At 38.2% G+C, this 18,061-nt stretch overlaps 2 protein-coding genes across 2 annotated transcripts; one reads left to right on the top strand and one right to left on the bottom strand.

The window, feature by feature from the left end:
- Positions 1-1,435: 1,435 nt before the first annotated feature.
- GCG54_00003168 (uncharacterized protein) lies at positions 1,436-3,145 on the top strand (the record flags this gene model as incomplete). The annotated part of the gene is made up of 7 exons (XM_045403244.1): positions 1,436-1,561; positions 1,663-1,798; positions 1,874-2,095; positions 2,150-2,217; positions 2,291-2,673; positions 2,734-2,793; positions 2,845-3,145. The coding sequence occupies 7 exons, from the start codon at positions 1,436-1,438 to the stop codon at positions 3,143-3,145; spliced, it is 1,296 nt and encodes a 431-aa protein (XP_045270147.1).
- Positions 3,146-7,096: 3,951 nt separating this feature from the next.
- GCG54_00003167 (CMP-sialic acid transporter) lies at positions 7,097-7,960 on the bottom strand (the record flags this gene model as incomplete). Its single annotated transcript, XM_045403243.1, has 1 exon — positions 7,097-7,960. The coding sequence occupies one exon, from the start codon at positions 7,958-7,960 to the stop codon at positions 7,097-7,099; it is 864 nt and encodes a 287-aa protein (XP_045270146.1).
- Positions 7,961-18,061: the final 10,101 nt, after the last annotated feature.

Here is an 18,061-nt window from a genome sequence, read left to right as displayed (position 1 = left end):
CGCCGTTGAAGAATGAGGAGACAACTTCTAAGCGATGCTTTCAAACACCCCGATCGGCTACCTTAATTGCCTATTCTGACACCGCCATACGCGCCGACAACGTAGGGCTCAAGGGTCTCCATCAGCAGGGATGGTTTACCGAAACGAAGAAATGCAACGCTAGGATAGAGCACAAGGCATTCCAAGCCACATCGCAACGGCTCGACCGGGAGAAACACCCGCTGCGCAACCATTGCAAATTGAGAAACGATTGTCTTGGAATTGGCTTCATCATCCAAACGTCTGTTCAGCAACTGGCCACAGTGAGGGCCGTGGTCCGATGCCACCAACTACGGCCCGAACCAGGACCAGAACCAGAGCCACCAGTTCGCTGAAGCCGGGATGATCCCGGTGGAGGCCGCCGAAGATCTCACTCTTTTGGCTGGCGTGGTAGCCCACAGCAAATTAAAAAGTTTACAATTTCTGATCCGCTGTCGTCCATTGTCGAGTGCAACCTCGTGAGTCGTGCTATCCATTTTAGGTTATGCCCAGCAAACTGTCCACTCAACGGTCGGGATCCAGGAAATACGGCATAAGGGGCAGTCCAAGATACGCGGTCTGCAAGCGAACAACGGATGACACGGGACTTGAGTGCTCAAAGCTTGAGGTGCGGACTAAAGACTTCCGCCATCAAACTTCCGCTGTCAAATAATAAACTTATTGAAGTTCCGGAGCTAGTGGGATGCGTGGGATGAAAGCACATGACTTGGCGAACTGTATCAAAGCATACGAGACGCGTTCCAGCGCGTCCCTCTGGAGTTGGTCATGTCCCGTGAGTTGTTGATCATGCACGATAGACAAAGGGCCCGCCGAAGAATTCTCGAAAGTCTTGATGTTGGCGCAGATACGATCAGAAAACCGTTTCAACAAGCATCTCTTGCGCTATCTGTCCAAATTCTCCGTTAGCACATACCGCCTCCATGGTAACTGACTGGCATGTCTTCCCATTCGGCCGGGTACCTGGCAGCCCAACACGCTCCACAGGACACGGTCCTTCTTCCCAAGTGCCGGTGCAAGGGACATCCAGTTGTGCTCATCTGCTGGGCGGGGTCTGGCTGGGCCTTTGGTCTTGTCCCCATGCCAGGGCGACGATCCAGGCAGATCTTTCGTAAGTCAGAGCGGAATGACTCGCCCTCACGCGGAAGACTTTGAGCATGGCAGGGCCTGGAGGAGTAGTGCTGCGTGCTTTTGCCCCAGGAATCCGATCAAAGGAGTGTTTGCGAGGCAATTTCATGCATGGAGGAACAACAGAGTGTGACATGGGATTTAAGTGGTCAAGTAACCCTTTTCTCTGTGCTTGCCCTCTTCTATTTAACCCCGTTTAAGGCCTTTGCCAAGCGACCAGTGCCATTTTGGAGAGCGTCCCCGATTTGCTGTCACCCAGAACACCGGCATCATGAAGTTTTCCATGCTTGCGGTTTTAGCCGCCTCCTTCATGGCTTCAAACACCATGGCCCAGACAGATGCAGAAGCCGCAGCTGCAGCACTGGCCATGGCGAAGAAGTTATACCCGGCATGTGCAGTAAGTAGACGATGAAGCACTGGCCCCTTTCATACGCTAGATCCCCCACTAGCGTCGACCAAAAATGGTGTCGCTGATCGTATACCAACTTTGGTAACCAGCTCGTCTGCTTGACTGAGCTTGTCCCAACATCAGGTTGTTCACTCACGGACACGACTTGCCTTTGCACGAACGAGGCCCTGAATGCCAACCTGAGTGTCTGTGTCTTGCAAGGTTGCAACTATGAGGACGCCCTGAGTAAGTCCCTGCCTGTCACATCTGGGGTATCCAATCAGTCGGAAGGGTGATAACTGACTGTTCTGTCGCATTTAGAAACTAAGAATGGCTCCGCTACCATGTGCGGTCTTCCCGTGCGAGACGAGAGCTTGAAGCCACCCCTCGTTGCAGGTGTTGGTTTTGCTCTTGCACTTGTCTTTTTCATCCTGCGTCTTTGTTCTGCCCTGCCTGGTTTTGGTCGAGAGCTTGGCTGGGATGACTGGACAATCATTGCATGTGTTATTCTCACCGTCCCGCCGACTGTTTTCGCGTTTACTTGTAAGAAGCTTTTGGGAATGCCTGATTTGAAGCAATGCTGACCATGTGTTGCAGTGGTCGACAATGGCTTGGGCAAGGACATGTGGACTCTTCCGTTGAAGAACATTGAGAACGTGCTTGAGGTATGCCATATTTCATGTTTTGGTGTTCGTACTTGGTCCTCCCAAGAGCATATGTTGACATCACATCTCGCAGTACTATTTCCTTGGCGAGCTGTTCTACTTCCTAGCACAGGCTATGAACAAGCTGTCAATCCTCTTCTTTTTGAACCGCATCTTCCAGCATAACAATCTCAGCAAGGCCATTTGGGTCACCATGGGTCTTGTTCTCGCTTATGCTGCGGCCTTTTTCTTCGCGACACTGTTCCAGTGTTGGCCTATCAACCACGCTTGGCTGCAGCTGGAAGAGAAGCATCTCGGTCGCTGCAACAACATCCACCTTCAGGGTTGGCTGAGTGCAGCATTCAACATCGTATTGGACGTTATCATTCTGGTACTTCCTCTGCATCAACTTTATCTTCTGCAGATGCCTCTGAAGAAGAAGTTAATGGTTATGGTTGTGTTTTCTTTGGGAATCTTGTGAGTTCACCAGCTGGTGTGGGGTGTCTTCGAACCATTATTGACTGAACCTTGCTTCAGTGTCACGATTGCGAGTGTCATTCGTCTTCGCACTCTCGTAGTCTTCGCCAACAGCACCAAGTAAGGCTTCAAGTTGTGACTCTGTGGGACACACTTGCTAACACAGTATAGCATCACCTACGATTATGTGGATGCCGCTTACTGGAGTACCATTGAGCTGTACGCCGGGATTATCACAGCATCCCTTCCTGCCGTCTACAAGTTCCTCTCCGGACTTACAGCTAAGAGCGCCACATTTACGACCATCAAATCAAAGCTGTCTGGGGCATCCTCAGGATCTGGTGCGACGGACTCAACGGGCAACACGCTGGGTTCAAACGCCATCGCTCGCCGGCTGACACCAAAGCGTTCCGAAGCGGAGTTTGTTTTATTGACAGACGTGGAAAGTGGAAAGAGTCAGAGATGGAACTAAAGGCGAAAAGTCACCGACACGTGGTTCAATGTCGCCAGGCGAATTGGAAGAGATGATGAAAATTTCCGTTGGTGTATATAATATACTACCGTGATCAACTTCACGACTGCTCTGCCTTAAAAGTTGTTGGGAAGACAGGGCGCATTTGCTGCTTAGCAATTGAGACACCACTTTTGCAACATTTATTGACCACACTCTATCAGCAGTGACTAGCAAGAGGTTGTAGGGGAATTACGGTACTACCATTATTCACTCAAAATTCACCTTCTCGTAAGAGCGCAGTGCTTGTAACAAACACTTGAACTGCTTGCGCCAGAAAAGAGTGTAAGGATACAACTGCATATTTCGTCCGATGATTCGAACTAGCAGTGCCACGTAGGCATTGGGCTGCTATTTGGGCACGTTCGGTGTGGGAATGCCTCGTAATCGGTTTTCGAGCGACGTAGGACAAACGAAGATAACTCGGGTTCCACCCTCACGTTCGGGCAGATCAATTCAAAGCCATTGGACCAACCGACACTGACTGGCGCAGCACCGTTCCGCGTGATTACATCATGCATGTCAGCCGAGTCACCCGGGTTACGAAAAAGGCCGTGGCATCGGCGAAATGGAGGTGAATCGCAAGCACATTTGACTCTACGGCTCAAGCCATGGTGACTTACTTGCGAGTAAGTGCGCATCACAGCTACTCCGCGAAAAGCCTAAATCGAACTGTTGAATGGAACTAACGTATGCTGCAGCCCAACGTTGGGCAAAAGAACTGCACATGCGAGGGCATGGCTGGCCCACGTGGATGAAGCCGCTCCGCCTCGTTCGTGATGGCGAGAGAGACCTGGGTAAAGATGTTTTCAAATGATTCATCTCAAGCTCTTGCTGGTGGTGCACTACTAGGTATGCATATCACTGTTACCAACCGACGACGGTTGTCGCAACGTCACAATCGCAAGGAAGTCACGACCTTGGGTCAGTAGCCAAGAGACGGTAAATTTGGACCACTGTGGTATTCATCCGTTTTGGGTTTAGGAAACCTTTTATGCACAAAAAATGGCAGGTGGGGACTGAACGTAATCGTTATCCCAAGGAACGGAACCCATCAAGGCAATTTCCGATGTATTATGGTGACCACTTGACTCCTGGTGAAAGCGCTTTGTTTGATGAAGGAGATGGAAATACGACGAAAGAGGCTTCACAGCAAGCATTGCTAGGCCTATTATGGCGGAAAGAACGAAAAAGCAGAGGATGCGAGGTCTGAAATAAAAATGTCCGACTGCATGATCCCCGACGATAGTACACCTGAAGACATGAATAGAACCTGGGTTTCCGCATGTCAGATCGAATGCCTATAGACTTCTGCGGGAGGTGCCTACTATGTTGAATGTCCAATGTTGGAGGGTGATTGCTTTGTTACCGGCTACTGGAACATATAACTCCAACTATTATTCAGCCAGTCAGACTGAAACCATCTTCTGTTTCCTGTTTTGTGTATGCCCACCTCATGGATAAAGTTTTCTGCTTTTTGCATCAAATCGTTCAAATCGGCACGGATTTCGCGAAGCTCATTCATACTAATTCTGATCTTCTGTAAGATAAATTGAGCTGCTCGGAACTTCCTTCGAGGAAGTCACGAATGTTATCTTTGACAAAGAATGACCACGTCTGAATTACTCTGGTGAGGTTACTAGTTAGGCAGTGAAGTATTCTCGTTGCCTTTGTGATCCAGTCGTATGCATTCTCGATGGCACGTGCGTGAGCCTCAGCGGAGCCTAGACCTGTCGGTTCGAGAAATGATGGAATGTCTAGTTTCTGTACACGCTATGTCAGCAACGTCAAGCTCTTTGCATTATAGAAAGATGCGTGGTGGGACCCTCTTACGGAAGCTCCAATCTTTTCCATGAAAAAGCTGGAGATGTAAGCCCACTCCTCTTTGATAAGCCCAAGCCGTATCCTGACTATGAGACAGAAGTATTCTCTTGGGTCCCAGATGGAAACATTGGCATCGTGTTGTCCCATAGTGAGAGGGTCGTAGAACAATTCATCTCCCTCCGAAGGCTGTTGATAAAAGGACAAATCCTCGTGGTTGGTCTCTCCAGGACGTCCATTGTAGGTGTCAGTGAAGAAATACGCTGTCCAGATAAGGTTGTCATTGCCGACAATTAAAAGTGAGGTCTGAGCCTCATGTAGAAAGTACGACATGTTTGTGCCGCCAGTAAAATAAAAAATGCCTGTGAGAAAGGACAAGTCCAAAGTTTTGCGGCACGGTGATCCATCTGGTCTTTTCCTGTTGTCCTGTGGGACTCGCAGTTCTTCCCTTAACGCTAAGAATGGTAGATGGAACTCCAACGTGAACGCGAAAGGACCGTCCTACCATATGTTATTGTACATTCAACTAAGCTATTTTCGGGGAGTTTTATTTGTGTATCAGTTAGCTCTTACAGTAAAAGCCGCTCTGAATTGCCGTTGAGCCGTGAAATATCTCAATATAAAATCTCGAAGTGCTGGAGCCACGATTGAAGCTGACAAGATCAAGACGGCGATGGTCCATGAGTCTGGATGTGGCACATAGCTGTCTGGCTGTTGAGTAAATCTTGATTGCATGTATATAAGGAAGTTCATCTTTCCAACATTCTTCTTGTACATATTGGCATCAGGCTCGCACGTGTGACCAAAAGGTCCAAATCTCTTTTCCCTCATTAGCATAATTTAAAGGAATACAAAGACGGAAAACCACCTGTGAGGGTTTCTTGGTATTCAATTCGGCTGTTGTTACTGGGCCGTTTCCGTTCCGCGGCCCCTTATGTCCGCATCTCTCATCCAAACATGCCACTCTCAAGGTTGAGATCGGGATACGTCCCATGTGGAGAGCTATAAGTATCTCTTCCGGGCAGATTGCTATGAGTGTTGGCTTCTCATAGTGTATTCTTGGGGAGTAGGCGTTGAACGAGACCTGACGAACTAGTGCCAGTGACGCATCACACTAGGCAACAGATAGTCCATAGGTAGCCCTGACAGTAAGGTAAGCAATATCTGATGGTTTCTAATGGAAAATTAACAGCACCAATAGTCTTTATACGTACCTAAGACGACATTTAAGCCACTCTAAGAGGGGTTTATCGAAGTCGGAATTCACGGGAGTCGATGAGCTGCTTGATTCTGGAAAGCAAACGAACTGCATGCCATATTGGATAGGCCAGTTCAATGTATGATGATGTGATTAGGTATGCGTTGCTTGAAGTCTATACCTAGAGCTGTCTAATGAAAATGTGTTGAGAACGGACGTGAACAACGCGCCCCCCNCCCCCCCCTCAGGGCAACTCAGTCTTTCAAGTTTGAAGCTCCAACTTGAATTGATTGCCACAACGCGATACCATACTTGATCGATTGCCAAAACTTGCAGCCAATAGGCAATTATCCCCATACATAGTGGAGGATCCTAAAGAGAGGCAAGGCCTGAGAGTCGAGGGCTCTAGAAGGGGGGTGCCCGAAGAGGGGGCGGGTTTTCGGGGCTTTCGGAGCTAGGTTTTGCTTTTGGGGCCGGCTTAGGGCCCTCGGAGCTGGGCTAGGTAAAAAGGCCTGGATTACCTAGGTAATGATTCTCCAGGAGTTCCGCGGTTCCTCTGAGGCTGCCCTAAGGCCCTACCTCACTGTTAAAGGAGTCAAGGCCATTCATCAACAAGTTTGAGATTTACAGTTGACTGGATTGCGTGGTGATAGTTTCATATTTGGTTAATTAATTGCTTGATTGAACTTGAGAAGATTTTCCTAGCTGACAGGAAAATGCCAGGTGCTCAAGGCCTCCCGGTGGTTAAGGTATTGACTTTTCCCCACCATAGCATTTGTCAACATCAAATACCGTTGCCGTTGGTTTCTGCGAGTGACGCAAAGAGCCAAGCACGCCAGCAGTCACCAACCCAACACCAATAAAAGCCTAAAAATGACCATGTTAGACAGTAATTACAGCCAGCAAAAATATTGGCTTACCTGAAGTGACACCACCCGCGGTGGCAGCAATGACGGGCCTATGGATGCAATCGTGAACCCAACTGCCTGAGCATGGTTCTTCGCTACAGTACTGCTGGTACGGACCGACCAAGCCACTATAAATCCGCCTGCTGCCTGAAGGAATACATAAACCCAGACGAGAGCATGATATCCTTGGAAAAAATGTGTATTATCATTCCTCGAAAGGCCTGTGGTAGTTGTTGCAAAACGAATCAAAAGGCTCAGGCTCGCGCAAAGACACGCGTAAACCGCAAGCTGGCAGTTGCGCACAATGAACTTGTTGGGAACTTTGACGATTGATTCCATCAGAACACCAGCGAGAGCAACACAAGTCCCAGATATCAACATTGTAATGGCCCCCAATCTTATATCTTGACTGTATCTCAAGTCGAGGGTCATGGTAGAGGATGCTGTGGTTTGGACCAGAACAATCCCTGCGGCTATCGTAAAGAGACACAGCCATTGCAACATCGTCAACGACTGCCGAAGAATAACCACAGAGAAGACGGGCGTCAAGATGAGCTTCAGTTGCGAAAGAACAACAAAAGACATACCATCTAAATTCCGGGCGCCCAGACTTTGCAGTACGGCCGCAATAGTGTATAGTATAGCCGGAGCCGCGGCTTTCAGGTGGCCATCCCGAAGATCATCGGCGACCAGCTGTATTCTGTTGACCTTTTCCAGCTGCGGTGTCCCTCCGAAGCCCAGCACAACAACACAAACAATCAGCTTCAAGGTCTCAGAGAGTATCACTGCCGTCAGGGGCTCGTATCGGTCTCGATCGTCCAGGCTGGGCTGTTGAACTTTGTGCAGCAACTGTTCTCAGTTTCGATTAGCAGTCAATTGACAGATAAGAGAAGGTTGGGAACGTACGATAAGAGAGAGGGAGTTCTGAATAACAAGCTTGGTTGAGGTCAGGTTCTGTACCTTGCGGGAAAGCAGCGTACCTACCAGGATCAGGCAGGTGCTTGCTGCCCAGGGGCTACGACAAGTCTGAGGTTCAGTATCATCACACATCGGGACTCGCTTTGCTTCTAAAAAGAGGGAGAATCTTTCGAAAAGGCCGTACCCAAGACGAAATGATGCTTATGATAAGCGCCGAGTCACCAGCAGAACATGCCGGCCGGAGGCAAACATGGATCTTCTCATGCATCGCTGATTAAGGCACTGCCAGTAGCTAGGCTATGCCCCTTGGGCAGCTTTGATTCATAACGAGTTGCCCTCATCTTCCACGGGACTTCCTGGACATGGACGGGTGGTATCTCTAATTTGCGCGGTTTTACGCCGCCTCCACTGTGTCGCGACGTATGATAGGCTTAGGCACTCCCTCCTTCAAATGAAATCTGAGCCTCTGCATGCGCCTGACTGTTGCTGGATACGATGGCGGCGTGGTTCGGCTCAAACACGGTCTATTTTCGTCAGTGCGTACCCGGGGGTCCAAGCGGCGCGGGCTAACGCTAGACCCCCTACTCACGTAGGGGGCGAAAAAACAGGGTTTCCACGCAAAAAAGGGGGTTTCTACCTATATCACTAAAAGTGGTATTTTTTAGTATTAGCCCACTAAATTAATAACTTTTCGTAATATAATTTTCAACCTTAACTATATTATATAGTAATAAAAGTAGTATTATTATATTACTCTTAAGTAGGGCTATCTAGCTATATATATAATATCTATATATCTTATATAAGTATTAATAAGCTATAGAAAATAATTATATTATTACTTTTTATATTATTAATAATATATTTCTATTTCTTTATTACTTATATTAATAGAGGTATTATTAGAGGGTTACCCTCTATAGTACTATTAATATAGAAGTATACTAAACCCTCTTATAGAGTAAAATAGGATATTTAATATACTACTACTAATACTAATATAGCTAGTAGAGCTAATATTAGTAATAGTAGTAACTTAGGCTTATTAGTATTAATAATATTATTATTAACTCTAAAGTTACTAACTAAATTAATACTTAAAGTAGTATTATTACTATCCTCCTTAATAAGGTTATTAATATTATTATAGATATTTAAGTTACTATTATTAATATAGTGCCCTCTTATAGCTAGTATCTCTCTAATATTAAGGTAACTAAGAGGCTTTATATAGTACTTAATAGTATCTAAAGTCTCTTTTAGTAGTAATATAGGGTTAAGATTAATCTACTACTTAGGCTTAAGTAGCTTATACTATTATAAGTTTTTTATATTAAATAGTATATAGTTATTAATTTTATTAGTATAGGTAAGCTACTATTTAAAATTTAGTTATTTTATATACTTATTAATTAGTTAGTATTTTATAGCTATATACTCTATTTATACTTCTTTCTCTTACCTCTTAGCTTCTTTTTTTAATATAGTATATTATTACTTAATCTCCTTTTTAATAGCCTTAATAACCTATATCTCTTATTACTATATAATCTCTATAAATATTATATTTATTATAAATAAGTACTATAGTTTAATACCTTACTAAGTTTATTACTATAAAGGTATTTAGGGGCTATAAGCCACAGTTAGGTCAAACTAATAGAAGAAGCACCTAAAAGGTAGGTATAATATTACTACGCTACTTTTACTTACTTCTTCTAAGATCTTCTTTTCTAACTCTTCAGCAAGTATTCACTAAGTCCTCGCTATAGAGGGTTCTATACCCTATCTCCACAGAGTTCTCTATCCTTTCAGCTTAGTCTAGCCAAACTATCCCTAAGCCCTTCCAGTCCAAGTAGCCAGACCCTTATAATTATCCCCCTTCTAATCATAATAGTCCCCACTATAAAATAGGACTAATAATAAGCAAAAACCTCTATTATCTATAGTAAGCTTTTTTATAGTTACTATTATTATTATAAGTTATCTCTATTATCTATATAATAGTTATCCGCTACATATTCACTAAAGCTTCCTTATCCCTTAGCACTATTATTATCTACTAAATAGAATTTCATTAGGGGTCTCTCTTATTCCTTAAAGAAAGAAATTATCTTTAGTAAGTTTTATATTCTTTACTTATAAACATTTTATTCTTTACTTAGTAAGCCCTCTCTAAATAATAGCCTTATAATAACTTCATTTTTTCATCCTATTTATCCCCCTTCTAAAATAAGCATATCATAAAGCTATTTAGAACGTTAAATAGTAACTACTATTATTAATTCACTACACTTACCTTCTCACCTTTAGTAGCACTTACTATAGTAAATAACTACTATTCTTTCTATCTAAAGTTATAACTACCTCCCTAACTATTTAATAATACCTCATATCTATCTATAAAGTAATACCCTTTTTCCCACCTAAAGTTAGTTTTTTTTTTTCCTCCTTATCACATTATATCATAATAGCTTTCACATTTCGCAAAGCTTTATTAAGCCTTCATAAAGCTTTCCCCTTCTAACACCACTTTTATATCTAATCATCATAAGTACTAAGACCCTAATCGCCCACATTCTAGCGTTATATAAGCCTAATAACTTAGTAAAGAATAGTAATACCTACTAGCATAACTAATTAGGTAGTAATAAGCCTTATATCTCTTACACCCTATAGCTCTACTAAACTACTAGAGTAGTATATACCTACACTAACATAAGTAATACTACCTACTAGATATATCGTTCGCATAATATTAAGTATCACAAGGTAAGTATTCAGTAACCTTTCACTAAAATATTAAACTAACTATTAGTATAACTAAATCCCTAACTACTTAGTTAATAGTACTTAAATCTTCTAGAACTAGGTGAAACGCTATGCCGCCTAGATTAAAGCTAGCAAGTATTATTAGCATAAGATCTACTATATACACACTATAATCACAAACAGTCAGATACTTCTCCTATCACTCTATAAGTAGTTAGTAAACCCTACTAAGCTTTAGCCTAACTCCAAGTAGTATAACAACTAACTACTATAGATAAACACTAAAGAGACTACTACTAACCACACTTAAGTATATCTTAAGATCTAGCTTAAGGTATATAATCCCTTAGATTAGGTTTTTCTTTAACAGCTAATAGTTTCTTTATAGAATACTCACTAAAAAAAGGATAAGAACCTTATTAAGTAGACTTATTTTCAGCTTAAGAATACCTTACCTTAATACCTCTAAGATAAAAGCTATATCTTTAACTAAGCTTAGTTCCTTAATAAGCTTAATAATATCCTAGAGAAGTATCTCTTAAGTAATAACCCTTATATATCCAGCCTGCCTACTTAAGATCCCTCTAAGGTCCAAGCTTCTTAGATACTTCATAATTCTCATAAGTACACCCTAGTTACAATCCTCAAACGTATTAGCTCTAACCCCACTCCCTAACCTAATACTTATAAAGATATTAATACCTCCTCCATAAGTATTCGCAAAAATCTTATTAGCTCTAAAGAGGAGGATAAGTTATTAGAAAGTAAGAGCAGTAATAGTGAGAATAATACAGATACTAGTCCTAATAGTAATAGCACTAGTAAGGATTTAAGCAACTTAGAGGATAATTCTTAGTAGTTTTCAGTAAATCTTTAATAAGCATATAATAGCTTTTTTTTAGAGTTCTTAGTTAGATACCTTTAGGTTTACGCATTACTTTTAAGAGTAGTTTTTTTTAAAATCTTTCTACAGTTAATTAACTTTTCCTTATTTCTCTATACTACTTATTATCCTACTTATAGTATAACTTATACTATTACTTCTTAAATCCTATAAGGATTTATAAAGTATTCACTAAGTGTTCTTTAAGCTCCTAGGTGTTATATTCTACCAGCCAGCCTTTCTACTTAACTAAATATAAGAGGCCTACTAATACATCCCTTTATAACATAATATTCTTAACTTCCTATTCTTTAAGATCCTCTTTTAGGTCTAAAAGCTATCCTTTAGTAAGCTTTTAGCTATACTACAGTTCTAATAAAGCAACTAAGAAGACGTTATACGCCCTATTATATTTTTCTAGAAGCTACACTCTATAGGCGTTAAGGCCTACAACCTCTATAATTAGCATAGGAATAAATCGCAGGACGAGTTTTTGCTAACCTTTTACAAAGTAGAAGTTCTTTATTAAGAGCCCTATAATATCTCTAACCTTATACGATTACACCTTCCTTTTAGTATTTACATTTTTAGCTTATACTTCTGTTATATATTACTAATTCTCAGCTATCCTTTAGCAAACCTCTATTAGCTTCTTAAGCTTTTTATTAACCCTTTAGGTTTTAATTTTAACACTTAGTAGGTAGTAATTAATTATTTAAAGGTAGTAACCTATAAAAGCCTCAAATAGTAACACGCTAATAATAGTATATCTACTATTATTATATAAGAATTTAGCTTCAACTAGCTATATTACCTACTAGTCATACAAGCCTTCACTAAACTTTAAGAGGTATACAGTTAGGGTTTAATATATTCTCTTAGTTTAGCTATCTATCTATAGATACTACGCAGTAAAGATACACCCTTCTATATCTTAAGCCTTAGTTTAGTCTTACTAGAACTAGCTAGTAATTAACTTATCTTAATTACTAATAATAGCTTCAGGTATACTATACTAATATTTAATCTCTTAATATAAGATCCTCGCTAAACTTATAGCATCTAATCACTTAGTTATCACTAGAAATCATACTACTTTAGTTATTTAACATATAACTACTAGGATTATATTATATATAATCCTATTATCTTAGTAACTCTTTAGTAAGCTAGTTAAGAAGTCTAAAGAAATCTATTAAAATAGGTATACTAGCAATTCTAATATTTACAGCAGTCTATATAGCTTATACTATAGTACATATACTCCTTAGTAATATAAGCACTTAGCAATATATCACTATATATCCTCTATTAGGTATAGCTAATAGAATTTTTATAGGATTAGCTCTACTATCTTATTCACCCCTATATACCTTAATCTAAGCATATTATAGTAGTTTTTTAAGATTTTATAGTAGAGGGATCCCTCTTCTAAGATAATAAGTCTTCTTTTAAACTAAAGGATGTTATTCTTATTAAGTTAGTACCTTTAGTATTCCCTAGTATCTCAATAAACCTTAGCTATAAGTTCTCTATAGAAGTAGTCTTTAGCTTACAGTCCTCTAACTATCTATTTAAAATTCACACTTAGTCGCAATATATATATTATTTCATCCTAAATAAGCTCCCTTATTATAGCATATAGGATATACTGCTCTAGTATAGTAATCCTAGCTCCCCCTAAGTCCTCTAGCATATTACTATCTTCTTATAGAGCAGTCAGCATAGCATCTATATATAATTTTAAGTAGGTGACAACACTAATATATATACTTTAACATAATAACTTATTAGTACCCTTTATAAAGTAGTACTAACTTAAAGGTAAGGATCCCTTAACCTTAGAGCTAGCCCTCTAGCAAAGTTCTTATATACTTCGCTAAACAGCCTAGATATAAGTTCTCACAGTAGCTATAATTCCTTTAAACTTAGCGATATATTAGCAAGTTATTACTAATAGCTAGCTAATAAGTCCTAGCTTCTTCTTAAAAATAAGAAGTATATTATCCACCCTAAAGTCTTCTACTATATAGTTAAGGCGTTATAACAGTCTATCTACTAGATTAATAACTCCTAATCTATACTAGATTTCAAAATTAAATACTAATAGGTAGTAGACCTATTATATAAGCTTTCCACAAATATCACGCATAGGTATAATAAGCACCCCCTTTAGTGCTATATAATCTATAAGTACTAAGAATTTCTCAGGAAGCCCTTAGAGGTACTACACCTAGTAATCTAAGCTTTCTATAATAGTGAGGAGCTCTTATTACCCTATAGCTTAGTATCTTTCTATATCTAAAAGCTTCTTTAACTAAAAGGCTACTAAGTGCTAAATAGTACTATATTTCTATAAAAGCACACTAGATGCTACCTAAATAAACATATCAATCTCAACCTTAGTTTCTAGCGCTAGGTTATAGTATCTTAATATTAAGGCTTCAGCAAACGCTCTCTAAAATATCTTAAATACAGTCTATATCTCCCCTATCTAAACGAAAGCTCCTAACTTCATACTGTTTTAACTTCCTTTCAGCACACTATTTATAAGAGCTACAATATAGAAATATCTAATAATAAATTTATAGTAAAAATTATAGAAACTAAGAAAAACTTAGATATCCCTAAAGGACTTTAGTACTAGCTATTTAGTAACCACTCAGACTCTATCTAGGTCTATTTTAATACTATCTTAAGTAATATAGAACCTAAAGAAATCCACTTCTATCTAATAGAAGTCGCACTTCTTTAGTTTTACAAATAGCTTAGTAGCCCTTAAGTAATATAAGACCACATAGAGGTCTTTAGTATATTACTCCTTAGTATCTAAATAGATTAAGATATTATCTAGGTATATAATACAGTAAGTATCTAAAAAGTTAGCAAGTGTTTAGTAAATATACACTTAGAAGGTTGCTAGAGCGTTCATAAGCCTAAACAGCATCACTATATACTCAAAATGCCTATATTAGGTCCTAAACGCAGTCTTCTATCTATCTGCTTTATTAATTATAATTCTATAATATACCTCACTTAAATTAATCTTAGAAATAAACTTTACACTAATAAACTTATCTAGAAGCTTACTAATTAGTAGCAGAGAGTATTAGTTCTTCACTATAATTTCATTTAGTCCTCTATAATCTACATATAACTATAAGCTACTATCCTTTTTAGGTATAAATAAGACTAACACCCCAGTAGAGCTAGTTAAGTAGCAGATATATCTAGCTACCTCTATTTCTCAAATATATTTAGTAAAGGTTTACAGCTATTCTGCTAATATAAGGTATATCAGCCTATATAGGGGCTCTTTACTAGGTTTTAGCTTAATATAATATACTACTCCCTTTAATTTAAAGATTTTCTTTATATTTTCCTTATTAAAAACGTTAGTAAAGGGTTTAAGTTCTTTAGGAATATTCTTCTCACGCTCCTTATTTAGTAAGCTTTCGCCTAAGGTATTAATATCTTTTTTATCTAAGGCTAAAGCTCCTATTAAGTATATCATATAAGCTTTCTAGCTGTTTTCTATAATCTCTTATGCTATCACCTCTAGCTCAGTAAGTAAGATATAATTATATAACTAAGTATAAGTATAAGTATTTATATAGATACCTTCTCTACCTATTAAGTTATTAGATAGAAGGATATCTCCTACTCCCTTAAGATATAGGCTAGCTATAAACGCTCTCTAAATCTTCTATAGATAGCTTTAGCTATTAATTAAAAAGAGGGTAAGCTAATAAACTTTACTAATAGGTGTTAATCTTCCTTAAAAGTCTACTAACTCTAAAGCTATAATACTAATAGCCTCCTTTAATAAGAGTTTCTCAATAAGGTCTTCTTATATAAGGTCTACTATAGCGTAAATATCTATATTAACTAATAGTTTAACCTTATTATATACTTAAAATATAATTACTTAACCCTTAATAGTCTACCCTATAGGAACTAAAGTGATTTCTAGCGTAATACCCCTTAAGGTTACCTCTACACCTACTTATTTCCTAAGTCTTCAGTATTATTTATATAAGAGACTGTAATAGTATTAATCCCACCCTATCTTAAGTTTAAGTTCTAGTTACTACTTATAAGCTATATATATAGTTTAATATAATTAGAGGATATATACTTATATTCCTTATAATTATAGCACTAAGTTCCCTAAAGATTAGGAGGCCTACTATTAAAGCTAAGCCTTATATAGAGGTTTACTAAGTAGTTATTCTAAGATAAGGTCTTTAGATAGTACTCCCTTAGGTCTATTAACTAAGAAGGTTATAAGCTACTCTTATAAGGGTAGTTTAAAAAGCTTAAGTATAGTTACTTATATAACTTAAAACAGCTAGCAGGCCTTCTTATATATCTCCCTTCTAAAATCTCCTATAGTCTCTATATATATAAAGCTATAGTATGCATATTAGTATAATTAACATCTTACTTAAAAAGCTTATCTTTTAAGGTCCTAGTGAAACCCTAAAAAAATACATAAGCCTTTATATTACCCATATTTAGCTTACTAAAAGCTTAGTTAATAGACTCCTAATAAGCCTAATATACAATAGGTTTCTTATCCTCCTTCTAGTAGCACCACCTTAAGGTATCATAGTAGTTCTATTCTTAGAGTTTAAGCGCTATATACTACCTTCTCATAAAAACTCTAAAGTCTTCCTATATAAGGTTAACCTGCTTCCCTAACACATCTATAAGCATTTACTAATAAGTCTACTATTCTATTTATAAGGTGTACTCTACTATACTTAAAGCCTACTAAATATACTAGCTATTAGAGCAGCTAGAGTAATACTTATAAACCTCCTCTACTATAATAAACTAATCTTCCCTTTCTATACTAGTAGATTTACTAATAAAGCAAGCCATATTATAGTTTAGGGGTTTCTCATAAACCTTTAGCAACTATTTAGTAGATACTTAGTTACTTAATATAATAGCAATTAGTTCATACTAATTAGCTATTATAGTCATAATCTACTATATTAGCACTTAGCTAGTAGCTTTATCTAACCCTCTAGCTTAAGCTAGCCTATAAGCAGCAGCTATAGACATCTAACCCTATAGCCCATCTGATCTATAAAGAGGAGTCTCATATTCCCTATTCTCCCACATACACTTATCATCCTTTTAGCAAATATTTAGCATAAATAGCCTATCCTCTTTAAAGCCTCCAGCCTCACTTAAAGCATAGCTTCTCACCTCCCCTTATTAACTTATATTATCCTCCAATCATTCACTAAGGTTATCTTCCCCATATAAGCTTACACAAGCTATCTCACTCAGCGCTCAGCAAATACTAAGCGTAAATTCCTCAACCTAATTAGTAAGTATTACTTAGGTACATAGCGCTATTATTATTACTAACCTTCCTAAAGTAAAATAGAAGCAAAAGAATTATAAAGGTATTTAGGGGCTATAAGCTACAGTTAGGTTAAACTAATAGAAGAAGCACCTAAAAGGTAAGTATAATATTACTACGCTACTTTTACTTACTTCTTCTAAGATCTTCTTTTCTAACTCTTTAATAAGTACTTACTAAGTCCTCGCTATAGAGGGTTCTATACCCTATCTCCATAAGGTTCTCTATCCTTTCAGCTTAGTCCAGCCGAACCATCCCTAAGCCCTTTTAGTCTAGGTGGCTAGACCCTTATAATTACTTATATTATTATAACTCTATTTAAGTATTTTAGTTAATAATATACTTTTAACCTCTTTTATAGTATAGATTATTTTTTAAGATTATAGACTTTATTACTTTATAACCCTTTTAAGTAGGAGAGCTCTATTTAGTATTATAATATTACTTAATAGTATTAGTTTATAGTATAGCCTTCTTAAACTTATTATTATCTAGTAAGTAATAGAGGAGGTAATTAGGTATATTAACTTAAGCTAACTATATATATTTAACTAATTAAGAGAGGACTATATTATTTCTAATTAGGTAGATACTTAACTTTTTAAACTTTACTATAATATTTAGGTATATAAATATAATATCTATTATTTAGTAAAAGCTATTAATAAAATCTCTATATATAAATATAAAGGTACTATTTTATATAGCCTCTTATAGTATTATTTAGTAAGCTTTTTTAAATAGCTAGAAGACTTTTATATCTATAGGCTAAAGTAGATATATAGTATAAGGGGGAAAAAACCTAATAATAATATTAAAATTAATATAGTATTTTATAAACTTTAAGCTAATATACTTAGAGAAGCTATCTAAAAAGAGTAACTAATATAGCTTTATACTAGCTTCTTCTTAGAGTATATCTCTATATAACTTAGTATAAATACTTAGTATTATATTATATATCTTAAGCTAATTAAAGTAGCTTCTATATATATTA

This window comes from Colletotrichum gloeosporioides, assembly GCF_011800055.1.
Source record: "Colletotrichum gloeosporioides strain Lc1 chromosome Unknown consensus_9, whole genome shotgun sequence".
NCBI classification, from domain to species: Eukaryota; Fungi; Ascomycota; class Sordariomycetes; order Glomerellales; family Glomerellaceae; genus Colletotrichum; species Colletotrichum gloeosporioides.
Note: the sequence above shows the minus strand (reverse complement) of the source record. Positions and strands in the feature narration are given on the sequence as shown.